This window comes from Heptranchias perlo, chromosome 6 (assembly GCF_035084215.1).
Source record: "Heptranchias perlo isolate sHepPer1 chromosome 6, sHepPer1.hap1, whole genome shotgun sequence".
Lineage (NCBI taxonomy): Eukaryota > Metazoa > Chordata > Chondrichthyes > Hexanchiformes > Hexanchidae > Heptranchias > Heptranchias perlo.
This window is the reverse complement of record NC_090330.1, coordinates 76,749,086-76,777,030: the sequence shown is the minus strand read 5'-3', so window position 1 is coordinate 76,777,030 and position 27,945 is coordinate 76,749,086. Positions and strand designations below refer to the sequence as shown.

Genomic DNA, 27,945 nt, shown 5'->3' with positions numbered 1-27,945 from the left:
GTTTTATAATCATGTAATAACTAACTGAGAAAAAAAGGTTTTGGGGGGGGAGGAGCAAAGGCATTTAGGGTGCAGCAGAACCAGGACAAATATCAGAAACCGCACTCCAGGCTCAGACTACTAGTAAGCCTGCCAACCAGTAACTATTATTTACCTTGAAATATATTTATTTCCATAAACAAACAATTTTCTAATTTTTGTCTATTGGCTAGACCGCTACAATTTATGTAACAAAATGTATTGTCTGTTTGGCATATATTTCTGATCTAGTCACCAATTGTACAAAAGAATCAGTCACATTTTATTTTTCTTGCCACATAAACAGCGGAGATTTAATTACATGGTGTGAGTGGCACACTTCTTTATTTCTCTTTTTTTTGCAGATTTGTATCCATCAGTTAAATGCACTAGCCCCCGTAAATCTCTGACTGGATAATCACATGGATTCATCCATTGTTTTATGTATGCATGTAGAATTTTTAATATTTTCAAGTACAGTTAAAGTAGCTACAAAGTTTTTTCATCCTCACCCCTTCTCCCTGAACAATGATTAATGTAGGATACAGTTGCACGGGCACTATATTATTCCTTTTTCCACTAATTTATGAACAAGTAGCTGTTCTGTGCGTGTGAACATTGGCTGATATGAACAGGCTTTTTAACACAGTGGAAATTAAAGCAGTGAGCAGCTAAGACATAGACTAAGAAGCCCCAGGTTCAATCCCCAGTTAGTGCATCTCAGTCGGATAGAATCAGCGTCATTAAATTGGACTGAAAATTGGTCTGTTAGGGAGGGAGAGAGAAGAAAAGAAAATCAGGATGTCCACTCTTGACCACTATTTAACGAAGTGGGGATGTGTGGATAGGTGAACTGTGATATGCCCCCCTCCCCCAGCTTGACTATCATGCTAACAATCAAACAAGAATGGGCACCCAAGAAACCATACCTCAGCAAAAAGTCAATGCCTTTCAGAGCATGGGGAATGGAAGAAGGAATAAGAGAGAATGTTTTTTTAAAAAAGATACAAGGCACCAAAACATAGCCTAATCCTGCTCACACAAATACATTCCAGTAGGGGTCTCTAGACCGTAGTCAGGAAATACCAACTGATCTGTTTTTCTTTCCAAGCTTGCCCACACTTGTGAAACAAATGGTACAACCTGCCACTTCCAAATCTTAACTGTTTCTTTTGAAGTAATTAGAGTATTTTTCCCCATTAATTTCCTTACTGGGAAACAAAAAATGTTTATACTTTACTATTTAACTAAGTGATTAAGTAAACTTGGTCAAGAAATCTAGCAAGCAAATCTTTAACCAATTAAACACTCATTTCCATATATGGTGAACTGTGCCCTCAATAGCATAAGGGAAAAAGCCCATAAATAAAGCCACTCCTTAAAACAGCCATGCTAGGCAAGGCACAGAAATTCAGAATAATGTTCCAATTAATGTTTATCTGATGTAAAACCCACCTTTTAAAAAGCAGAAATACAATAAATAGACAACTTAAAATGCAAACTACAAGCTGTCCATGGATTATCACTTAGAGTTTCATCATATGCAGTGCTCCTTTAAAGGTTACCTTTCTACAAGGTGTAGATCTTCAGTGTCTGAAGCGCACTGATTGACAGGAACATCGTCTCAGTATCCACAGCTTTTAGATATGCTTTACTGCTTACTATTCCAACTTCTTGTTAATATTCCCAAAGATCTACTACAAATCTGCAGCGTCTCGGTGTCTGAAACATTGCTTGCTCTGGATACTAGCAACTGTGATAAAACACTAAACAGAAAAGCTCAAGTACAAATCCCAGATAAAGGAATACTCTTAAGTGCATTTGCTCTTTTGGCACCATCTATCATTGTAATTGTAATACAATACTACAGAAAATCAATTTAATCGAGTAACTTCCTCTTCTGCCCCTCCCTCACATTATTTGAATGCACGTTAAAACAATGTAAAATATGTTAGTTAATGTTTTATGCATTTTGCCCCAATAGAACTCTAACAATTCTCATTGCGTTAGGTGACTCTAACAAGTCACCTAACGCAATGAGAACTATTATTCAAGGGCAATTTTTCATTAAATCACTTCCAGGATATGAACATACAATTCTAGTCTAAAATTTAAGTGTAGTACAGAGGTCCCATATTATGGATGAGATGTTAAACTCAGGTTCTGTCAACCTGCTCAGGTGAGCATAAAAGATCTCATGCCACTATTCAAAGAGCAGGGAGTTCTCCATGCGTCTCAGCGCAACATTCCTCCCTCAAACCCTACTAAAAGAAATATATCTGGTAATTTACCTAATTAGTTGTTTGTGCTTGGTTGCCACATCAGCCTACAAAGCAACAGTGGCTGTATTTCAAAAGTAATACATTGGATGCTGGGAAATCATGAGGATGTGATGACACGTTATGTAAATGCAAGTTCTTTATTTTAGGAGACTAGCTTTTACCCTGATAACAAAATTTTAACTGTTGATACTGAAAATAAGAAATGCAACTGATCTTCACATCGATAGAAAAATCTTAAAATGTAAAGAAACCTCAGCAAAATGCTCCCAGTATATATGATTTACCAGTTGCAGACTCATACCAAGTAAACCCTGTGCAGAACAAAAAATATCATGAACTTGCCCTCAACTCTGGATTTCTTTCCCTAAACCTCTCCGCCTCGCTACCCTCCTTTAAGACACTCCTTAAAAGTGATCAAGCTTTTAGTAACCTGTCCTAATAGCTCGGTGTCAAATTTTGTCTGATAACACTACGTTAAGGAGTTATAGAAATGCAAGTTGTTGTTGTGTATGGTGCATCTCAAGGTCCTGCAGGAAACTAGGATAACTTTGATGAAATAACAGAGAGGGCTGATGAGGATAGTGTGGTTGATGTGGATAGTGTGGTTGATGTGGATATGGACTGTCAAAAGGCATTTGATAAAGTACCACATAACAGACTTGTTAGCAAAATTGAAACCCATCGAATAAAAGGGGCAGTGGCAGCATAGATACCAAATTGGCGAGGGGACAGAAACCAGTTAGTGCTGAACACTGGAAATACTCAGCAAGTCAGGCAGTTCAAACTGTTTAATCTTCAACTTCTTCTAGTTCTGACGAAGAGTCATTGACCTGAAACATTAACTGTTTCTTTCTCCACAGATGCTGCCCGACTCGCTGAGTAGTTCCAGCATTTTCTGTTTTTATTTCAGATTTCTAGCATCCGCAGTATTTTGCTTTTGAATAGTGGTGAACGGTTGTTTTTCAGACTGGAGGGAAATATACAGTAGTGTTCCCAGATGGTCAGTATCAGGACCACTGCTCTTTTTGCTATATATTAATGACCTGGACTTTCAAAGTTTGCAAATGACATGAAACTCGGAAATGTAGTAAACAACGTGGAAGATAGTAACAGGCTTCAGAAAGACATAGACAGACTGGTGAAACGGGCAGACACATAGTAGATGAAATTTAACGCAGAGAGGTGTGAAGCAATGCATTCTGGTAGGAACATTGAGGAAAGGCAATATAAATTAAATGGTATAATTTTAAAGGGGGTGCAGGAACAAAGAGTTCTGGAGGTGTATGTACACAAATCTTTGAAGGTGGCAGGACAAGTTGAGGAGGCTGTTGAAAAGCATATAGGATCCTGGGCTTTATTAACAGAGGCACAGAGTGCAAAAGCAAGGAAGTTATGCTAAACCTTTATAAAACACTGGTTAGGCCTCAACTGGAGTAGTGTTCAATTCAAGGCCTTAGAAAGGGTGCAGAAGAGATTTACTGGAATGGAGCCAGGGATGAGAGACATCAGTTATGTGGAGATACTAGAACAGAGAAGGTTAGGGGGAGATTTGATAGAGGTGTTCAAAATCATGAATGGTTTTGATAGAGTAAATAACGCAGCAAGTTATAATGATCTGGAATGCACTGCCTGAAAGGGTGGTGAAACGAGATTCAATAGTAACTTTCAAAAGAGAATTGGATAAGTACTTGAAGGGAAAAAATTTACAAGGCTACAGGGAAAATGCAGGGGAATGGGACTAAATGGATATCTCTTTCAAAGAGCCGGCACAGGCATGATGGGCCGAATGGCCTCCTTCTACTGTACCTACTATGAACTATATTCTTCAAAAGGTTTTAACTTGCACTGATTGTGTTAACTTTAAAAAATTCATTTACACTACAAGTTACATTTTTGCATTAAAATTAAAAATCCAAGAAGCTCCCATCATTTTCGAACCCTGTTTAAATCATGAAAATATGGTATATTTCAACAATGACTTATGCAAGATCCATTTCACATTTTTGTGAAAAATATTTACAGATCCTAATTTCCAGCAAAAAGTCACATTTGCAAGCAAAGGTAAGTGAAGTTGTAAAAATATAATTCATCAAAAGAGTTTGAGTATTTACTGTACAACAAATCATTTAGTTTCAAATATTAAATGAGACTTTTGCTCAACTTAGGGATCATGTTTTATATACCCTATTACATAGGGTAGATACAGAAAAACTATTTCCTCTGGTGGAGGAATTCAGAACAAAGATGCATAATCTTAAAATTAGAGCAAAGCCATTTACGAGTGAAAACAGGAATCACTTTTTCACACAAAGGGTAGTGGAAATCTGTAACTCCCCTCCCAAAAAGCTGTAGATGCTGGGTCAATTGAAATTTTGCAGACTGAAATCTACAGATTTTTGATAGGTAAGGGTATTAAGGGATATGGAGAAAAGGCAAGTAAATAGAGTTGAGGGACAGATCAGCCTTAATCTAACAATGTCAGAACAGGCTCGAGGGGCTGAATGGACTACATATGATCCTAAGTACAGATGGTCTTCAGCTAGCCTGTACTTTACTGAACAATTTTCTCTCGTTGTCTGAGGTAAGGCTGGGCAAGAGCAAGAAACTTCTGATTGGGGAAATAAATAAATGCTAGTCTCTGATACCTTTTGACAGTCCTACTTCCACCTACTTCAGGCAGCGAGATGGAGTTCCTTAATTTGAAATCTGGCCCCAAGATTGTTGCGAAACTGTATCACAATCGTACAGCAAAAAAACTCCATAGGATGGAGTGGAAATAAATATAAATATGTTTGTGTAAAGAAAATAATTTAAAAAGAGAAAATATATATTTTTTTTAAAAACACTTCGGCTTCATATTCACTCAATGAAAATCTAAAGAGTAAAATGAGCATCACATACATGGAGACAGATCTAGGACTGAATTTACGTGGTAATAATGAGCCAGTAAGGTGGAAGAAATGTGCCTAGAATAAATTAGACTATATTTAAGCATTACATGAAGTGTATTACATTAAGCATTACAGCCTATATATAAGCTTGCATATGGCATGTACTTCCTCTATCACTTTGCTCCTGCAACACTTCTCCCATCACACTTTATTAATTGGCTTAAAGTAAAATAGCAGCAAATCAGAACATATGAATCAAAAGTGAGGAAAGTAGAAAAATGCTAATTAAAGATTTATGTAAATAGCCAATCTCAAATGCCCAATCAGGAGAACCTACCAATAAAAAAGGTGTTGGTGAACCAATTGAATCACAAAACATTTTTTTTGAACAATTTTGATTCATTCCTTTCTCCATAATTAAAATTTCTAATCTCCAAAATAAGGTTGGTAACATAAAACATTAAAATACATTTATAACTTTATGGTTACACTTAACTATAAAAACAACAAATTTGTCTTTTGTATTTTTGAGTATTGTCATTAATGTTTTCACTGCAAGACCTCAATCTCAAAAACTTGGGCTTGATCTTGAATTTTGCTGTAGCCCAGAAATGTGACTGTCAGTTGAAGGCAGATCCTGCTGACCGAGCATGTACAATGTGCACAATTTCCCAGGATGCATCGGTAGCATTTTGCAAAACCAGGCGAAAAAAAAAGAATCACCGTGAATTTCATCAGGGTTTTTCCTGCTCTGCCGCGGTAACTTCTGCAATTGAAGTTAGAGAGGCAAGCAGGAGAAGCCCTGAGAAAGCTCACACCCAATGTTTCTCTCAGACTAACAGTATTTGATTGTTTTATTAAATTACTTTAACGAAAAGCTAGAAGACAAATTTCAAAAGTTTTCTTCTGAGTTTTGTAAAAAAAAAGATAAACTGTGTTGGAGACGGGAAAAAAATACAAACATGACACACCTGTAGCAGCTTTTACGTTTGAGTTCCAATTTTTCTTAGTGGAAAAGTTAAATTGTGTCTTTGCATATAACTATTTCAGTTTGTGTGTTTTTGAAAATATCTGAATACAAACTGGACTATGAATGAGTTTTCAATTAAACTTTTAAATAAAATCTATTCTTTTTTAACTTCAGAAAGCAGATGAAGCAGGAAGACAGACACAGATCTAGAAACAAAGTTAGAAAGGAGAAGGTGTGGTAGCTGCTGAACTAAGTACAGATTTGATCATATAATTGTACATATTTATTTCTGTTTATTATCCTAGAAAGATTATTTGAGGGATTTTGAAAACTTTTAATTAAGCACAGCAGGATAATTATATCACCTGTGTTTATTTATATTTGGCCATTGTCTTTGTAAAGGTAATCAATTCGCCAGTGTTATCCAATTGTAAACATTTTAATTAATTAAAGCTGTGTTAGTTATAGAATAAATATAGCATCCACTATAGCATCACAGCTTCAGGTTGCAAACCGGGCCAACAGCTTGGAAATGTAGTGCAGGGGTGCCCGACAGCCAGTCCAGGTGGATCAGCCCAAATTCTCTTGGGCCCTCTTTCCCCTCAATGAAATGAGATACCAATGTGACCTCAATGCTCCTAGGCCCCAAGACAAACCTCCCACACTCTACAATCTCCCTCTCAGCACTTCCAAACCCAGGACCTACGTCTCAGTGTTTCCCAATGCTGGGATATCCCTCCAAATGTTCTTAAACTCTGCCCCCAATGCTTTCAGACTCCAGGAGCTCTTCCCAGTGATCCCACACCCAGGGTCTGTTTTCCCCAAGTGCTCCCTGACCTAGATAATTCCCTGTAGTACTTTGTCCCAGGACTTCCTGTTGCAGCACTAACAGACTCTCATACCTCCCTCCAATCAATACTCAAGACTGTGGGTCCTCATCCACCCACCCATGTCGCCACATCCTGCAAGACCTTTAGCCAGACATTCAAGTCCTTGAACTTCTTATTCAAGGTCCTCCAATTGACCTTTATCCATGTCAACAGCATCTCTATCACATTGGTCAAATGTGGAGATGCCGGTGATGGACTGGGGTTGACAATTGTAAACAATTTTACAACACCAAGTTATAGTCCAGCAATTTTATTTGAAATTCACAAGCTTTCGGAGGCTTCCTCCTTCCTCAGGTGAATGTGCTTCCTCCTTCCTCACATTCAGCTGAGGAAGGAGGGAGCCTCCGAAAGCTTGTGAATTAAACTAAGGTGCATACCTCATTCTAAAGTTTCAGTACCCTCATGATGGAGTCCAAGTGCTTCCTTGAGAAACTGTAATGGCTATTGAGAGATTATTTGTTGGTTACAGAGCTCTAGTAAACTTTAATTCAGAACTAATCAAATTAAAGCTACTTTGAACAAGATGGGGTATTCTATATGCTAATTTTAGGATCAACCACACAGCCGAAGGTATTGATTGCAACTGGTACGTCCAGTAATACTAGTAAAGCGGAAATGGCTTAAGTTTAGAAATCAATTAAGGTAAACTTACTTTGATGCCTAGGGAACAGTTCTAAACATATGAACATGTACAGTTTGACAGATGGAGATGCAGACAACTGTGCTTTACTTAACAATTAAGCTAATAGGAAACCTACTATAATGTGAGATACAAGATTGGCAAGTATCATAACTAGCCAATAAAGCAACAATTGTCACCAATGTTGCTTTAGTGAATAATTGAATCAAAGCTGAACACCCTCAACAGTGTGCTTTTATATCAAAGAAAAGACACAGGTCTAACCCAGAAGCCGCCTTAATGGCTTGAGTGTTCCATTCACCTTGTCATTACAAGGATTGCAGAATAGTAATTGTGTAAGCAATCATTTCACGTAAATTTATCAGAGATAGTACTACCAAATTTCCTAAAAAGATTCTTATGGATTGATTCCAGTTCTACTGTTAAGCAGGTTGCTGTTTGTTTCCTACTGTATCTTTATTCTTCTGTATGTAATTTCATCTTGAAATAAATCTGACCAAGTAGTTTAGCCTGCATACAACAAATTGCATTTCCACAGTACCCTTCACATGAAGGAAGATGTCTCAAAAAATTGGATGTCAAGCCTGAGGGGCAAAAGGGGAAAAATGAGAGGGTTGGAGGAACCTAGTTTATGGTCAAGCAACAGGTTGCAGGAAGTATTTAGAAGGAGGGTGAGAGGGAACTGGGCAGGGAATTACAGAGGGTAGCACTACAATAGCCCAATAATCAGCCATCAGTGGGATGGGATGGGAGGGGGGGGGGGGGGTCAAGGAGAAGCCTGGTTTAAGACTAGTAAAGGGCATATGCAGGGGCACAAGGCAGGAGAGAGATCACGAAGATAGAGTGGTGCAAGACCATGGAGTGAATTCAAAGTGAAACAAGAATGTTGAAGTCTACTCACTGATGCACAGGACACCAATATGCAAAGGTTCCACATTTCTGGTTAAACCCAAAGTGGCAGCTAGAGAGGTTGATGGGTCAAGACCCAAAACTTGTTGGATGCTGGCAAGAGCCAAAAAGGGTGGCCTTGGTTTTGCAGCTTAGGATGTTTTGGTCTTAATGTTACAGATTGTAATGACAACCCTTGGATTGACAGAGGAGGTCGAATTATAGAACTGGATGGGTTGTCAACTGATGTGTGAAAACTTACCATGTGCTTCTGACAATGCCACCAAGCAGATGGTGAAGAGACGGGGACCAAGGGTATATCAAAAGGTAACCATGTGGGCCGCATCCGTATTGCAACAGGTACAAACAAAGCTAAGAGGTAGCATTGCCATGGACGTAGATGTTGGAATGATTAATAGTGTTGAAGGTAATGGAGGGGTTGAGGGGGATGAAGAGACCAAAAGTGAAAGTCACAGTCATACAGGAGGTCATTTATGACTTTGACTAATGTGGTAACAATGCTGTGGGCATGGATAAAGCTCTATTGGAGGGCCTTGAATAGGAAGTTCAAGGACTTGGGAGAGAAATAGAAGGTTGGAGATAGGGTAGTAGTTCCAAAGAGTGGAGGGATTACGGGTAGGTTTCTTGAATACAAAGACATTCTTAAGAGGTGCACACTGTGCTGGAGGATAATGACAGACGGTGATACTATAAACTCTCCATACAAACTTACCGACTCATATTCACGGCCACCCCTTCAACCTTGCCATCCAACCTTGCCTCTCCAGTCCCATGGTCTCATTCATGGACAAGGCCATCTCAAACCATTTCCTTGTATTGCACACCACCCACATCTCCTTACACCCTTTCAATTCCACTTCCTTCTGCTTCCGCCCCTGCAGAAAACTCCAAGTCACTTACAACTGCACTTACAAGCTGCTGAGTGCCTAGACTTTGGCCTTCCACTCGCCACAATACTTCTGCAGCTGTCGATCAGCTTAACCATTCCCTCACCTCCACCATTAACGCCCTTGTCACTATAAAATCTTTTACACTATCATCCTAGTCATTCCCCCGGGTATAGCCTCAACCTTCACTCCCTCAAATCCAAGAGGCACCAATTTGAGCTTAACTGGCACACAACTAGTTTAGCCAAGCATCACCAGATCTGACTGGGCCATATCAAATGTTATCAGGCCTGACTCTCCTCTGCCAAAACCTCCCACTGTGCCAGGTTCATCCTGCAGAGCAAAAAGATAGTTCCAGCTTCTTTTCTCCAAAACCATCTCCTGAAACCCCACTAAATTCAGAAGGGTTTTGCTAACGCACGGAGTAGCAGCTATCGACGGAGTCTGGATTCGACAGAGTCTATTATTTGGAATTTGGTGAGTGAGGGGATTCGGTGCAGTAAGGGGTGAGGTGCATTTGTTTAGCCAGCAGAGAGGAGCGTACCAAGAGCGGGACACAGCAACAACAAAACTGCAGGTGGTGGCTATCTCTTCTGTTTTCTTGTTTCTTAGGACTGTGTGCACGTATAGCATGAAACTAATTTTTTTTTTAAAAACTAAACTTAATTTAATAAATTAAACAAGGCCAGTACTTGGCTCAACCTAAAAATAATTTGATTGGCATTGTAGTAATCAATTAAATAAATAAGTTATGACAGGGCAGATGTGTTGCAGCTGCAATATGTGGGAGCTACTGGACAGTTTTGTCCAGGCCGACTACATCTGCGCTAAGTGTCTGTGGCTCGAGGAACTTCGGCTCAGAGTTCAGGAGCTGGATTGGCACAGGATAAATTGGCACAGGATAAATCAGATCAGAGAGATGAATGCGTGGCTCAAAGATTGGTGTGGGAGAAGTGGGTTTCGATTCATGGGGCACTGGCATCAATACTGGGGAAAGAGGGAGATGTTACGTTGGGACGGGCTTCACCTGAACCATGCTGGACCAGTGTTCTGGCAAACCGAATAGCTAGGGCGGTAGAGAAGGCTTTAAACTAAATAGAGGGAGGGAGGGCTCAGGTGGGGCGAAGTTTAGATTGATAAAAAGAAAAGACAAGGAAGTAGTACAGGAAAGTGACGGGGGTAACGATAAACAGAGTGTGTCAGGAAGGGACAGAGCGTACAAACATAAGAGTGCACTAGCAAATGGGGCCGGGGTAGAAAAGAATGGCAATAAGACAAAATTAAAGGTTCTTTATCTGAATGTGCGCAGCATTCGTAACATAGATGAATTGACGGCACAGATAGAAACAAATGGGTATGATCTCGTGTCCATTACAAAGACGTGGTTGTAAGATGACAAGGTTGGGAGCTAAATATTCAGGGTTATTTAACATTTCGGAAGGATAGGAAAAAAGGTAAAGGTGGTGGGGTAGCTCTGTTAATAAAGGATGAAATTGGCATAATAGTGAGAAATGATCTTGGCTCAGAAGATCAAGATGTCAAATCAATTTGGGTGGAGGTAAGAAATAGCAAGGGAAAGAAATCACTGGTGTAACAGTAGCTGCACTGTAGGGCAAAATATAAATCAGGAAGTAAGGGGGGCTTGTAAAAAAGGTAATGCAATAATCATGGGCGATTTTAACTTTCACATAGATTGGACAAAACAAATTGGCAAAAATAGCCCTGAGGAGGAGTGCGTAGAGTGTATTAGGGACTGTTTCTTAGACCAATACGTCGGGAAACCAACAGGAAACGGGCCATTTTGGATCAGGTAATGGGTAACAAAACAGGATTAATGATCTCAAAGTAAAGGATCCCCTGGGAAGCAGTGATCATAATATGATAGAATTTCACATCCAGTTTGAGAGCGAGGATCTTGGGTCTGAAACTACTGTATTAAACTTACATAAGGGCAATTGTAAAGGAATGAGAGCGGAATTAGTTAAGTGGACTGGGTAAACAGGTTAGATGGTATGAGGGTGGATAAGCAGTGGCAAACATTTAAAAAGATATTTTATAACTCGCAACAAAAATATATCCCTGTGAGGATGAAAGACTCCACAAAAAGGGTGAACCAACCATGACTAACTAAGGAAGTAAAGGATGGTATCAGGTTAAAAGAAAAAGCATACAACATGACAAAGATTACTGGTAAGCCCGAAGATTGGGAAAACTTTAAAAACCAGCAAAGGATGACTAAAAGAATAATAAAGAGGGAGAAAATAAATTATGAGAGTAAACTAGCAAGAAATATAAAAACTGACAATAAAAGCTTCTACAAGTATATAAAAAGGAAGAGGGTAGCTAAAGTAAACATTGGTCCCTTAGAAGCCATGATGTGGAGGTGCCGGTGATGGACTGGGGTGGACAAATGTAAGGACTTGCACAACACGAGGTTATAGTCCAACAGTTTTATTTTAAATCACAAGCTTTTGGAGCTGACCTCCTTCGTCAGGTGAGTGAAGGGTTCTAAAAACGCATAGCATATATAGTCAGAGAACAATGCCTGGTGATTACAGATAATCTTTCCAACTGCCCCCTATCACATCTGGGCTGGGAGACGATCACAGCAATCAAAGGTGTCGTTGGTGTTCAGACAGGTTAGCCACGGAAAACATTACATCCCAGTATACTGAATACACAATGGGTCAGGTTACAAAGAGAGAGAGAGAGAATGGCCAGTTGTATTAAAAACAGATAACTTTTTTTCGCTGGTGGGGTTACATGTAGCGTGACATGAACCCAAGATCCCAGACACTGCGAAAATGGATGAACGGACACCGCACAACAACCTAAAGTAAACATTGGTCCCTTAGAGGATGAGACTGGGGAAATAATAATGGAAAACTAGGAAACAGCAGAGGAATTGAACAGATATTTTGTATCTGTCTTCACAGTAGAAGACACTAATAACATACCAATAATAGTAGAAAATCAAGGGGTAAAGGGTAGGGAGGAACTAAAAGCAATCACTATCACCAGAGAAAAAGTACTAGTAAACTAAAAAGGTCTACAGGCTGACAAGTCCCTTGGACCTGATGGCTTGCATCAGAGGGTATTAAAGGAAGTGGCTACAGAGATAATGGATGCATTGGTTGTAATCTTCCAGAATTCACTAGATTCTGGAAAGGTCCCAGCGGATTGGAAAACCGCAAACATAACATCCCTATTCAAGAAGGAAGTGAGACAGAAAGCAGGTAACTATAGACCAGTTAGCCTAACATCTGTCATTGGGAGAATGCTAGAATCCATCATTAAGGAAGTAGTAGCAGGACATTTGGAGACTCATAATAAAACCATGTTGACTCTCCTTGATTGTATGAAGGGGAAATTGTGTCTGACAAATTTATTAGAGTTCTTTGAGAAAGTAACGGGCAGGGTGGATAAAGGGGAACCAACGGATGCAGTATATTTGGATTTCCAAAAGGCATTTGATAAGGTGCCACATAAAAGATTACTGCACAAGATAAGAGCTCATGGTGTTGGGAGTAATATACTGGCATGGATAGAGGATTGGCTAACTAACAGAAAACAGAGTCGGGATAAAAGGGCCATTTTCAAAATGGCAGTCTGTAACTAGTGCGGTGCCGCAGGGATCAGTGCTGGGGCCTCAACTATTTACAATATATATATCAATGACTTGGATGAAGGAACAGAGTGTCTTGTGGCCAAATTTGCTGATGATACAAAGATAGGTGGAAAAGCAAGTTGTGATGAGGACACAAAGATCCCGATATTAGGAGGGTGGTGGCTTCTCAGCAGAGGGTCGACTAGGCGCGTGGGTAACGCACCCGGTGAAATCAGTGTGCTCCGCATGTAATAGAAGGCTAATTGGAGCCACTTACCTTTGCTTCCTGGTTTCGCACTGGAAAGCTGCGCAGCGGGCGGACTGCGCATGCGCAGCACAGTCGGTCAGCTGGAGAAGCCCTATTTAAAAGGGGCAGTCCACCAATACTCCTCCTGCAGCAAACAACCAGAGGAAAAGGTGCCCCAAGATTTTCGGACTCCTCACTCCAGGTGCTGCTGGATGGGGTGGAGGAGGAGGGGGGAGGGAAATCCTTTTCCCATCCGATGGGAGGAAGTTCCCTCCCTCCACCACGAAGGCGGCCTGGCTGGAGGTGGCCGAGGAGGTCACCAGCAGCGGCAATGTGCCACGAACCTGGGTCCAGTGCAGGAAGAGATTTAATAACCTAAGCAGGTCAGCAAAATGAGTATACTTACGCATTCTCCCACATTCCATCTTCCACATCACCTCCACCACCACATAACCCCTTCTGCACTGCCACCATAACTCTCGCATCACTCCTCACATCCACTCAACTATCATCCTCACCGCCCCTGTCCCCATTCGAACACTACCACGCAACCCAATCCTCATACAATATCATGGCTATGTTGCACACACACCCTCCCATGCATCTCCCTCACGCTCAACCCCACCCACACCAATGCATGCAATGGGTCACCATGCAACCATCACGCAATCACGCCTCTGTGTTTTGCCTTGCGAGGAGATGCCAGAACGCCTGGGAGAGGGCAAGGACGGGAGGGGGCCCGCCACACCAGGTGGTACTAACAGACGAGAGCAGCAGGCATTGGAGATCAGCCGCACGCTGGAGTGCCTGTCCGTAGTGGATACCGAGGCCGGGATTGCACAAGCAGCCGGTGACAGAAAGCTAACACTCTGCACTCATGATAGCGAATGATCTGAGCATCACTTGGCATCTGCAGCACCTCAACATCTGTCCACATGCCTAATATTGCTTTCTGTTCTCTTGCAGGCCCATCTGCGAGCGCCCTGACCATGGAGGGCGATTCCTTGGAGGACCCGCCGGCCTCTGAGGGTCCATCGTCACATCTGAGCCATGCATCCACCAGCGCAGATGCACACACCTCGGTGGGTCCCCGTCCTCACTTAGTTGGGCTTGCACATGGTGAGTCACCACGCACACGCAAGCACGAGCAGACCCTGGTGGCAGGGGTAGCCGTGGAGAGTCCGCGTCGGTGGGAGCACTCTTCTCCAGGCTCTGCTCAGCTGGACCCAGACGCTAAACCTTGGGGGCCAGCCATGAAAAGGAGAGTCATCGAGGGGCAGCAGCACATTGCGCGATTGTGGAGAGTGCCGAGGTGCTGGAACAGGTGCCACGCGCAGAGGATGGAGGAGTCCAACTCCTGCATGAGGGGAATGGTGGCACAGGTACAGGAGGGTATCTGCGAGATAGTGTCGCAGGGACGTGAAGGCATCGCTCTGATAGTGTCGCGGGTAAGTGCAGGAAAGGCGAGCCTCCATCGAGCACGGCTCAATGAGTCCATTCAGGCCCTGACAACGGCCGTTCGGACTCGGGGTGAGCAACATTCTGCCGCCTTAAGCAGGCTGACAGATACTTCACAGGTGGCCGTCCAAGGCCTCACACAAGCCCTCCAAACAGTCATCCAGCAGGGTGGAAGGAGTGATGTGGGCCTGGGCCAGGAGAGGGATGATGGTGAAAGGGGACATGGAAGTGGGAACGCCACTCAAAGCGCTCCCACGTCTCACCCGTTGCCCCCTCTCAACCAGTACCCGAAATGCTGCCCCCTCTGCCTCTGCACAGTTGCAGGTGGAGCAGTCTTTGGAGAGGCCCTCACGAGCACCGAAACCCAGAGGGCGTTCGCATAGAGCATCTAATCGGTCAGGGCATAGACAAGAGCAACCTGCCACTATCTCTGCTGAAGCCACAGGGGTAGCACCACGTAGGGGTTCCCGTAAACGCAAGGCAAAGGTTTTGTGAGCACAAAGGGAATGCACAAGGGTGTTTGACGATTTGTCATGTTTTTTTATTTATATTTGTTTTCTGCCACATGCACAATAAATCCTATTATTATCACCACTACTGCCACGTCTTGCCCATTCTTGACTGGCTTGTGGAATAGGTCCCTTTCATGGGGTTCACCATGAACACGCACACTTGATGCCACCCATTGGGTCACTGCAGAGTGGGTGTCGGTGTATTTGCAGGGCTCTTTTGTGCAGACAACTGAAAGACATCGGCGATGTCCCCGGTGGCACCCTGGAAGGATGCGGAGGAGAAGTTGTTGAGGGGAGTGGTGACTTTGACAGCGACAGGTAAGAAGATGGTGCTCGGGCCAGCCGGGAGCAGCTCGGCGTGAAGGAGGCTGCAGATGTCCACGACTACATGTCGAGTGACTCCGAGCCTCCATGTGCACTGCTGCTCAGAGAGGTCCAGGAAGCTAAGCCTCGGTCTGTAGACCCTGTGGCGAGGGTAGTACCTTCTGCGACACATCTCTCTCTGCGGTTGCCCTCCCTCCTGCTGTGCAGGTGGATGTGTCACAGCACTGTGTTGTGGAGCTCCAAGTATCAGAGGTGGAAGGCGTGGCCGGCGAGGCTGGTGATGCTGTTCGTCCTCTGAGGAGGTCATGACTGCAGCTACTACGGCCCCCATCCAGAAGATGTACGTTTGAGGGGGTCCGCAAGGTAAGTAAGTGTGCAAGTTTGTGAATCTTATTGTTAGGAGGAGGGTGGTGGAGGCCAAACTTTGTCCAAAGTGACAGAGTGGCCTCCTGCAATGAGTGAGGGTCTCCCCCCCACACCTGTCAAACAAAACTTTGCAGCTGCCACAGGCTGCAGGACGTCCATTTGAACTGAGAGTGTTTCCCCCAGTACGGGAAACAGTCTCAGTTCATTTCAAAATCCCACCCCTCCTAAAATATCAGGTCAATCAGGTCTGTAAACAGCCTGAAGTACCTGTTCAAGTACTTTAAGTGGCACTCCGCCGGCTTTAATTGCCGGCGGGTGTCCCACATGCGGGGGCTGCGCGCACATGTTAGCGTGTCACTGGGGAACCCAGAAGTGGGCGGGTTGGAGCCGGGCTCCAGACCCGCCCCGGGAATCCCCGATTTTTGCAGCCCCCCCACCACGAACGCACCCACTCGGGGGTGCGAAAATCGAGCCCAAAGTGTCTGCAAAGGGATATTGACAGGTTAAGCGAATGGGCAAAAATGTAGCAGATGCAATATAATGTGGTCATCCACTTTGGGAGGAAAAATAAAAAAGCAAAATATTATTTGAATGGAGAAATACTACAAAATGCTGAAGTACAGAGGGATCTGGGTGTCCTCGTACATGAAACACAAAAAGTCAACATACAGGTGCAGCAGGTAATCCAGAAGGCAAACGGAATATTGGCCTTTATTTCTAGGGGGATCGAGTATAAAAGCAGGGAAGTAATGTTACAACTGTACAGGGTGCTGGTGAGACCACACCTGGAGTACTGCGTACAGTTCTGGTGCCCTTATTTAAGGAAGGACATACTTGCATTGGAGGCAGTTCAGAGAAGGTTCATTAGGTTGATTTTGGGTATGGAAGGGTTGTCTTATGAGGAAAGATTGAACAGGTTGGGTCTATACTCATTGGAGTTTAGAAGAATGAGAGGAGATCTTATTGTAACATACAAGATTCTGAGGGGACTCGATAGGGTTAATGCTGAGAGGATGTTACCCCTCATGGGGGTATCTAAAACTAGGGGGCATAGTCTCAGAATAAGGGGTCGTCCGTTTAAGACGGAAATTAGGAGGAATTTCTTCTCCCAGAGGGTTGTGAATCTTTGGAATTCTTTATCCCAAAAAGCTGTGGAGGCTGAGTCATTGAATACATTCGAGGCTGAGTTAGACAAATTTTTGATCAGCAAGGGAATCAAAGGATATGGGGAAAAGACGGGAAAGTGGAGTTGAGGTAAGAATCAGATCAGCCATGATCTCATTGAATGGTGGAGCAAGTTCAAGGGGCCGAATGGCCTACTCCTACCTCTTATGGTCACTCCCCTCCAACGATGTGTGCAAGGAGCTCATGGACTGCATTATCACTAAGACTCAGATCATCCGTTCAGCTGCTTCCCCTCCCTACCCTGCCCCAGCCCTGAGCCCGCATATCTCTCCAGTTTCTCTCCAAGCTCAGTGTTCATGTGACCCATCTACCACTCCCTTGACCCCATTCCCACTAAACTGCTGACCACCCAACTTCCCTTCCTGGTCCCCAAGCTAGCTGACATTGTAAAAAGTCCTCTCCCTTTCAAAACTGCCATAATTTCCACCCTCAAAAAAAAAATCTAACCTCAACCCCATTGTGCTTGGCGCGGTAGTTTGCAATCACCTACCTCCCTCTCCAAAGTCCTTCAACGCACTGTCGCCTCCCATATCTGTGCCTATCCTTCCCACAACTCCATGTGAATCTCTCCAATCAGGTTTCCACCCATGCCCCTGCTCCAAAATAGCCCTAACCAAAGTCACAAAGGATTTCCTCTACAGCTATAACCATGATGCATTATCCCTCCTTGTCCTCTTTGATCTCCGCAACATTTTGTGTGGTTGATCACACCCTCCTCTTGTCCAGCTCAGTGGGTCTACCCTTGCTTGGTTTCACCCTTACCCATTTGATCCTAGCCAGCAATGGTTTCCCTTCCACCCCCACCTCCATTACCTCTGGAGTCTCCCAGGATCTATTCTTGGACCCCTCCTCTTCCGCATATACATGTTGTACCTTGGCAGCATCATCCGAAGAATCTGGGTCAGCCTCCACATGAACGCTGACCGAAGCCATTGTCATTGGCTCCCCTGTGGCAAACTCCGTATCCATACTACCAATTCCATTTTTCTCCCAAGCCACCATCTCAGGTTGAATCAGACTGTTCACAACTTCGGCATCCTTTTTGACCCTGAGCTGAGCTCATGACCCCATAGCCTGTCCTTCACAAGGACCACCAACTTCCACCTCTGTAACATCACCTGCTTCTGCCCTTGCTTCATCCCATTTTGTGTTGAAACTCTCATCTGTTCTTTTGTCACTTCCAGATTCAACTATCCCAATGTTCCTCCATAAACTTCAGCTCGTTTAAAACTCTGCTGCCCATATCCTATCCCATTCAACAAGTTCCACTCACCAATCACTCCTGTTCTTGCTGATCTAGATTGGCTCCCAGTCACCCGCTGCCTCAAATTTAAATTCCTTTATGCCCTTACCCCTCCATATCTCTAACCACCTGCAGCCTTACAACCACACCCCCAGAACTCTCGGTTCCTCCAACTCTAGGCCTTTGGACAACCCCCTCCCTACACCCCACAATTGGCGTTTGTGTCTTCAACTGTCTAGGCCTAACTTTCTACAACTCCTTCCATAAACTCCTCCACCTAACTCTCCACCTTTAAGACCCCTTTTAAAAGCTACCTCTCTGACGAAGCTTTTGGTCTCGTTTCCTAATTTCTCCTTGTCTTGGGGTCCATTTTATTTGATTACACCTTCGTGAAGTGCTGTGGGACTTTTTCTACATTAAAGGTGCTATATAATTGCAAGTTGTTGGCTCAAGAAGTGAAGTTGCATGGTCAGGGACACAAGAGGATCAAGGGAACAGGTGGTAGGCTTCATGGGCAAGAGGAGTGTGTTGAGGGCTAAGATGGAGAAGTGAGAACTGGTTGGGTGAGGGCTGGTTGGATGGAGAATAGCAAGGAGAAATGGGTGTTGGAGGAGGAAAGTTTAGACAATGGCAGCTTTGCTGATTAACTCAATTTTATGCAAAAAGAAATCCACAAGTTCCTCACATTTGAAGTCCAAGTTAGGGTTGGGGTTTAGGAGGAAAGTCTAAGGAGGCGGGTTGTGATGGACAAATGATCCAGCTGCCTTATTTTCCATGTTCTGAGGTAATAGAAATTGCAGTTGGCATCCCACATATTCTGCATTAAGTAATTTACTACCATTGAGGATTAACTGCAAAGTCTGGGCAACCTAACCCAGTCATGGCAAAAAATAAAACTTAAGTTTCAATCATTGGGGATTTGGTCTGCTTATGTAAACATGAGAAAATTGTTGGGAAAAAGCCTAAATTCCAAACCTGGCTTGCTGTAAGTTACAGCTGTGCCAATCTAATGATGTTGATGGTTAGTTTAAAATTCCCTTGTGAACATTATCACTTAAACGCAAGTCTGCAATTTTGTTTCTCGTGTTCCGAAAGTGCATTATTTTAGCAGTCTACCCTTGTCATTGTACCAATGGGTTAAAATTACTTTATGCTCAGCGAGGTTACGTACAAAATAAGATAGGTTACAGTAAATTATATGGCAGTTACTCAACCAAGCCGCCATGAAAAAAAACAAAGCTCAAATGGTTTGTGAATGCTCAATAGCAAAACAAGATTAAAATAGCACCTTAAACTCACAATCACCGTTTTTTTACAAATATAAGCGATGAACAAGCTACCTTAGCTTAAAGGGTAATAAAGAGGAAGGTAATTGGCATCATGTGACACCATAAATCGTCCAATCCTCCATCACAATACAACATATTTCTGTGCTGAATAAGACTACCAGGAAACAATAGCTTTTAACTACATACATTGAAAAAGTAAATGGATGGTTTTCCACTAAATCTGGGGGGGGGGTGGGCCCCAGAGAGAAAGAGGAGGAGAGGAAGAGACAAGGTCACGCAACAATAGATTTTTGAATATCTGAACATGCTGAATATTCAGTGTGCATTTCAAAAACAGCAGAGGAAACTCACTAATATCGCCAGAACCTCCATTCATTTTGATGAAAGCTTTCAAAATCTTTTTGTAATGCGCTGTATTTCTGTTATACAAATATCACACTATTGAGACGTGACAGATACTGCCATACTTTCTTCAGAATTGCCATGCTGACCCAAGTAAAAAAATGTTCTACGAACAGAAAGGAATTGTTGCCACAACCAATAATGCGCAAACAGAAAATACAAAAAGTTGCTCAAAATATAACATTTTATATAAAAATAAACCTGGTGTAAGAGAGTTCTGATTGCCTTAAAAAAAAGATTTTGTCCGTTTTATGACATGCCTGAGCAAAAGGCTACAGTTCACAGTGCAGGACACCAAGTTGGAAGAAATAGAAAAGACAAGACGACAAGGAATAATGGATAAGCAACACCAACCTGGGTTGGAGTTCCTGGAAAAGTATGAGTTTGAATAGGGGGGCGGGGGGAGGGTGGAAAGAGGGAGAAAAATACACCGATGAAAGAAAAAGAAGTTATAATAGCGATAGGCTGAAGACTAGTGGCGAAAATTTTTTTTAAAAGGCACTGAGGTGAATCCACTGGAATTGCAAGATTGGTTATGGTTCTTTTGGTCTACTAGACTGCTATCCAGAATTGTTGCATGCAGAACGAACAAACTTGTATTTATATAGCATCTTTCACGACCAAGATGTCCACAGCGCTTCACAGCCAATGAAGACATTTTGAAGTGTAGTCACTGTTGTAATGTAGGGAAATATGGCAATTTGTGCACAGTAAGGATCCAGAAACAGCAATGAGATAAATGACCAGATAATTTGTTTCCTTCTGGTGGCGTTGGTTGAGTGATAAATGTTAACGTTTCAGGTCGAAGGCCTTTCATCAGAACATTTCAGGTTGAAAACCTTTAGTCTTCGACCCGAAACGTTAATTCTGTTTCTTTCTCCACAGATGCTGCCTCATTTGCTGAGCTTTTCCAGCATTTTCTGTTTTTATTTCAGATTTCCAGCATCTGCAGTATTTTGCTTTAGGAGAACTCCCCTGCTGAAATCTTTTCCGTCCACTTGAGAGTGCAGATGGGCATTTAATGATTCATCTGAAAGATGACACCTCCAACAGTGCAGCACTCCCTCAGCAATGCACTTAAGTGCCAGCCTAGATTACATGACCAAGTCTCTGGAGTGGAGCCTGAGCCCACAAACTTCTGACTCAAGAGGTGAGAATGCTACTACCTAGAAAGGTGGAAAGTAGCAACTTGTACTTATTTTTATTTAGGGGTAGTGACATTTTTACTTTGCTGCATGAAAAGTATAAAATGTGTCATGAATAAAACCAGTTCTATCTATAACATAAACAGTGTACAGCTTCTGAGATTCCTTCTTTTTGTCCCTTGGTGAGCCTACAGGGCAAAATCAACAGCTAAAGTACAAGATTGGTAAAATTGATTGGAACTTGTAAAACTTGGTTGCAGGGATAGAGCATACAATTGAAAGAACCACAAGAGAAAATGTAGAAGTTAAAAGATTAGAAAAATATACTGACAAGTAGGAATGTATCGGAAGCTGGAACACAAACAAGATTCCAATGATGTTTGAATTGCCCAAGATTTGGTCTCATGATATGCCAGGTCACCAGAACCCCTCAACTGATATAGAAAACATAGCACTGTACATAAAATGGTAACTCACTGCTTTGGAAGAAAAAGGGGTAGAGGAAATATTTATTTTTCAGGTCACAGCACAATTAGTTGCAACACCCTTCAGCCCAGGTCACAGCACTTGAACCTCACAACAGCATAATAAATAAAAATGAGTCTATTACACAATAGACAGAAAAAGAAGCACACACAAAAAAGTGTATGAAAGTTACATTCGTATCTCAGGGTTCAAATGCTCAAGCGTCATTTTTATGGTTCATTATTTAATCTGACCTCTAGTTAGATACAACATTCAAGTTAAGTGGCACAGTAAATAGTGTAGTAATGCAGAAAGTTGCAAAGGGACATTGCTAGATTAAGTGAGTGAGCAAAACTGTGGCAGATGGCGTTCAATGTGGGAAAGTGTGAGGTCATCCACTTTGGAATTAAGGAAGATAGATCAGAGTATTTTCTAAATGGTGAGAACTGTGAATAAGAGAGATTTAGAGGATGAAGATAAAATACCAGAGATATAAGGAAAAGTAAAGATAAATTATGGAAGGAACTAACTAACTAACTAGATTCAATACAAGTTAAAAAAATGTTGCAGAAACTAATGAGACAGCCAAATCCCCAGCACCCAATGGTTTCCACTCCAGGGTTTTAAAATAAATAGGTGAGGAAATTGTTGATGCATTAGTCATGATCTTCAATAACTCTCTCGATTCAGGAATTGTCCCCTTGGGTTGGCAAACTGCCAATGCCACTCCACTATTTAAGAAGGGCGAGAGAGATAAACTAGGAAATTATAAGCGCATTAGTCTAATATCAGTTGTGGGGCAGTTACTATAATCTGTTATTAGGGAAAGAGTGACTGAGCATTTGGACAAATGAGTTGATCAGAGAAGCAGCATGGATTTGTAAATAAACCTAATTGAATTTTTTGAGGAGGTAACTATCGTGGTAGATATGGGAATGTCTATGGATGTTATTTATATAGACATTCAAAGGCATTCGACAAGGTTCCACATAAGAAACTTAATACAAATGAGGGTGCATGAAATTGGAGGCAACCTATTGGCTAGGATAGGGAATTGGTTAGGCTGTAGGAGAGAGAGAGTAGGGGTAATGGGTACGTACTCAAATTGGCTGAATGTGACTAGTGGTGTCCCCCAGGGATCTGTACCAGGGCTGCAGTTTTTCACTATATTTATAAATGACTTGGATGAAGGAATAAAGAGCCATATATCGAAGTTTGCTGATGGCACTGAGTTAGATGGCACAGTAAATATTATAGATGGGATCAGAAAGTTGCAAAGGGACATTGATAGATTAAGTGAGTGGGGAAACCTGTGGCAGATGGAGTTCAATGTGGGAAAGTGTGAGGTCATCCACTTTGGACCTGAGAAAGATAGATCAGGGTATTTTCTAGATGAGAATCTAGGAACTGTGGATGAACAGAGAAATGTAGGGGTCCAAGTACAGAAATCACTAAAAGCTAGTGGACAAGTACAAAAAATAATTTAAAAGGCTAGTGGAATGTTGGCCTTTATCTCAAGAGGGCTGAAATACAAAGGGGTGGAAGTTATGCTACAGTTATATAAATAAAGCTTTGGTTAGACCCCATTTAGAGTACTGCATTCAGCTCTGGGCACCGCACCTCAGGGAGGATATATTGGCCTTTGTGGGGGTGCAGCGCAGATTCACCAGAATGATACTGGGGTTAAAAGGGTTAAATTATGAGGCCTGATTGCATAGGGTAGGCTTGCATTCCCTTGAATATAATAGATTAAATCATGATCTAATTGAAGTGTTTAAGATGATTAAAGGATTTGATAGGGTAGATAGAGAGAAACTATTTCCTCTGGTGGGAGAGTACAGAACAAGGGGGCATAATCTTCAAATTAGAGCTAGGTCCTTCAGGGGCGATATCAGAAAGCACTTCTTCACACAAAGGGTAGCGGAAATCAGGAACTCTCTCCCCCCAAAAAGCTGTTGAGACTAGGTCAATTGAAAATTTCAAAACTGAGACTGATAGATTTTTGTTAGGCAAGGGTATTAAGAGTTACAGAACCAAGGTGGGTAGAGTTCAGATACAGATCAGCTTGATCTAACTGAATGGCAGTACAGGCTTGAGGGCCTGAATGGCCTACTCCTGTTCCTATGTTTACGTGTAATGGAAATGACAAATTAGTTACCAAATTCCAAAATGCTCCCTGGCAAATGATTTTAATGAGGCACTTAAGTGAGGCAGAGTAGCAGCTCTCTATTTGAACATATATGCCACACAAACTAACAAAGCAGCCATCTTCTCATGCTTAAATTGAAGTTTTAAAAAAGATCCACTGGAGCTTGACATTAAAAAAAAATCCACACAAGCTACACATTAAAAACTTATTTGGTTTTCTTTCAATACACAGCTAAAATTAAGCAAAAATGCTCTACCTTCTGGAAAATAATGACCAACTGTAATATATTCTATATCTCTTGGAAACTCTCGCACTTTTAGTGAAGTGTAACTTTAAGACATTATAACCAACTCAATTAAAAACATGCTCAACAGAGTTGCAGCATCACAACAAGTTACAAAATGTGCATAGCTCAAATATTTTGAAAAGATTTTTGAGGTGAAACTACATTTTGGAGCATGCAATCAATTCACACAGCTGCGCTTGCAGAACAACTGTCCCAACAAAAAGTCTGTCAGCAGGAATCAATCCAAAAATCACCAACAGGTGTAAAGGGAAAACAACAGCAAACCTGTCTGCACAATGGCCCCTGCGCTACAGTAATACTGCAGGACAGCTAGATTTGCAATTGTACTACTAAAATACACACTTCATTATTATGTACTGTGGTCTAAGCCCAGTGAGTTTTATGAACTGAAGGATTTGCCTTTTCCAGGAAACGGATAGAACGAAACTGCTTTTCATTTTGTGAAGCTTAAACAAAAAACATTTGAAGTAGGGAATGAAATGCAAGCAATTCTGTACAACTAATGAAAATGCTGCATAGTCAGCGTGCCAGTGGACTCAAGCTTTGTCACTTTTCATATCCATATGACTTATTACACAGCAGCTGTTTGATGGTACTCAATATACCATCTTTAACTGTTTGCTGGAACTATTATCCTTGAAAATCAATCTCCTGTGCACAATGCAATTCCCAAACCATGCTCTAACATACCAATGTAGAATGATGATATTTCCTTTCCAATGGATTTGCAACGTATCATGACTGGCTAAAACCAACAAGTGCGAGAGGGAACTAACATTCCTGTCTTTACTGATGAGTGTAAACAATTTTACAACACCAAGTTATAGTCCAGCAATTTTATTTTAAATTCACAAGCTTTCGGAGGCTTCCCCCTTCGTCAGGTGAACGATGTGAAAAAAATTTCACATCGTTCACCTGACGATGGGGGAAGCCTCCGAAAGCTTGTGAATTTAAAATAAAATTGCTGGACTATAACTTGGTGTTGTAAAATTGTTTACAATTGTCAACCCCAGTCCATCACCGGCATCTCCACATCTTTACTGATGAGTGTAGAGCTTTTGGTTTTAAATATTCGATAAGTATGGTATTCCAGGAGGCAGATCAGCTGACTGAATTCCACTTTACAAGACTCAGATAAGAACTTGTGCAGATTTGTGCCAGATAAGTGCCATAATCTGCCTGCAAGAGTGACAATAAAAAATTTCAACTTTCTCAAAAAAAGGAAAGCAAGGCATGTTTCTTCTTACCTAATCAAATGTTTAAACACAGGTGTTTAACTAAACTGATGATTTTCACCAATACTTCAAAGCTGTGCACTGTCCCTTTTTTGCAGCTCATGATCAATGCAAATCATCTTAATACTGAAATTACCAAATGGAAAATAACTCAATCATACAGTAAATTTCACTTTTTGTGGAAATCAGCCACTTTTGTATTGGGAGAAGAGGGATTACAGATTACTAAATAAATATGGAAACTATCCATAATGACCAAATTGTGCACCTAGTTTGTTTGTGCAAAACGATGACACACGTGGCGTTTGATTTCTTTTTAAATTCTCTTCAATTGTGCCTTTGCCCTCCCCTCAGTCTTTCAGTTAATCCCTTTCCCCCCTCCTGCTTGGTGCCCACTTGTTCATGTTCCACCTCATAAAACATTCAGATGTCTTTCTGTGTGAGAAGCACTGCAGAAAGGCAAGCTGTGAAAATGCAGGTCCCACTTGTTGGATTTAGCCAGTCATGATACATTATAAATCCAATTGGCATGTACAAAACCTAGCTAAATTCAAGTCTTAGCTGTGCAGAAAAAAAATCAACTGAAAAGGTATCAGCCTTTCATCCCCTCATCATTTTTTGAAACAAAGTATCTTGTGTAATTAGTTAACATGGACAAATCAGGGAAATAAATAAAAATTGGTCACAGCATACCAAAAACACATTCAATGTGTATGTGAACACTTGCATGCCCCAGTCATAATACACATAGAGATAGGAAGGGAAATCTGACCACCCTTTTCACACGTTCACATCCCTACAGCAATGTACTGCTTCAGTTCTGTTAACTGCAAACATAAAAATGCTAGTAAAAGCTATCAGGACAAATCTATGGTTAAAAAAATAAAATGACTCGAGCCCTGCACATCGTGCAATGGATATAGTACCTCCTATGCTAATATACTTTATACAAATCAGAAGTCACATTGGTCAAACAAAATGGTTTACAGTGTAAAGAAAGTAAATACGAGCAGTACAGTATGCTCATTGTCTGAATTCTGGGACTGGGTACTAAATCTTATCTAGAACCTTGTCCATTAACAGAAAGTCTCCACCTTGTACTTGAACTTTGTACAAATCTGTTCATTGCACTCTACTGTAGATGCATTGCCCATTTTATGAACACCTTGCAAAACGTGGAACTCAAGGTACATGCTGTACTGCAATTAAGATTTTTCTTGGCTCTAATCTCAAGAAAGTATTTCAAAAGTACTTCAGGTGTTGCATTTTAACAGTAGATGTATTTCCAAAGAAACAAGATTCTGCCAAATACTAATTTGATATGAAGACCTAGTCGGTTTTAATAACAACTGTAATGCATGTTCAGCGCAGACACTCGATAGTTCTTCTTAATTCCGGTGATACCAGAGTAATACTTATTATAACAGTAAATGCTGGAGCAGTTTTCCAGGGTGCGTTTCAATCCAGAATTTGCAGACTGTCTGGTGATAGAAAGGCAGCCGCTTGTCAGTAAAAGGAAAAAGTGGTCACCATGACACCGGGCCGGGCCGGGCTACCTGCCTCTTATCCCCCATCAAACCTCAACAAACAAAACCTCTCAAACCACAACCAACAACCACTAAATAGATACAATGCCAACTAAATACATTTTAAAAAACTCAACAAAATCTACTTTTAAAAAATCTCATTCTTCAATTAATTTTCTCACACACACATTAAAAAAGTTAACAGATTAAAATCCATTTGCCAGAAACGGCAGATGTATGTATTTCAATCAATTAAAAATAGACGAAACTCCGGACTGAGAGAGGAAAAGTTGATAGTTTTTTGCGCGGGGGGACTGGAGCCGCTGTCACCTCCCGGGATCCCCTCAGCGCGGCCAGAGAGAGAGAGAGAGAGAAATCTCCGACAAACTTTTGTGTCCGACTCCGAGAGAAAGCGGGGCCCGGGATAATCAAAAAATTAAACCAATAGGCAGATACCAAATAATAAAAAGCACAGCAACGGGGTCCTTACCCGACAACAGGAACAGCAGCAGCGGGAACGGTGAAGCAGGCTCGGTCCCCGCCATCTTTAACCTAGCCGAGGGGAGCCTGGCAACCAGAGAGAGAGAGAGAGAGAGAGCGCGAGCGAGCCTGGCAACCCAGGCAGCGCGAGAGAGCGAGCGAGCGCACCGCACCGCACCGCACAGACACTGGGACTGAGACTGAGACTCGGAGCGAGACACTCAGCCTGCAGCACAGGGAGGAGGCGCCAGGGACAACACCAAACAAATGCACACACCCACCCGGGCCGCGCCGCGCCGCACCCCACCCCTACTAACAAATGCACGCTCTGGTACACCATGTTGTCAGCTTCAGTTCTTTGCTTCACACGCTGGGTCAGCTGCAGTGAGTTTTTTCTTCCATAAATGAATTTTTGTGCGTGTGCGATTGCAAAGTTGCTATCAAAATGTGAATCACGCTCCCTATCCCGATCCTCTTGGGTTGTTCCAGCCAAACATGTTTTTTGCACGCATCAACAA

General features: G+C 42.1%; 1 protein-coding gene across 2 annotated transcripts in view; it reads right to left on the bottom strand.

The window, feature by feature from the left end:
* The window catches only part of nectin3b (nectin cell adhesion molecule 3b), a 236,283-nt gene extending 208,610 nt beyond the window's left edge, over positions 1–27,673 (bottom strand). The window contains exon 1 of one of the 2 annotated variants that reach the window (XM_067986465.1): positions 27,438–27,673. In XM_067986465.1, the coding sequence (XP_067842566.1) occupies positions 27,438–27,492 (55 nt within the window). In that variant the 5' untranslated portion in view covers positions 27,493–27,673. The remainder of the gene's footprint in view (positions 1–27,437) is intronic. The other variant, XM_067986464.1, reaches the window with a different exon arrangement.
* Between the last annotated feature and the right edge of the window lie 272 nt (positions 27,674–27,945).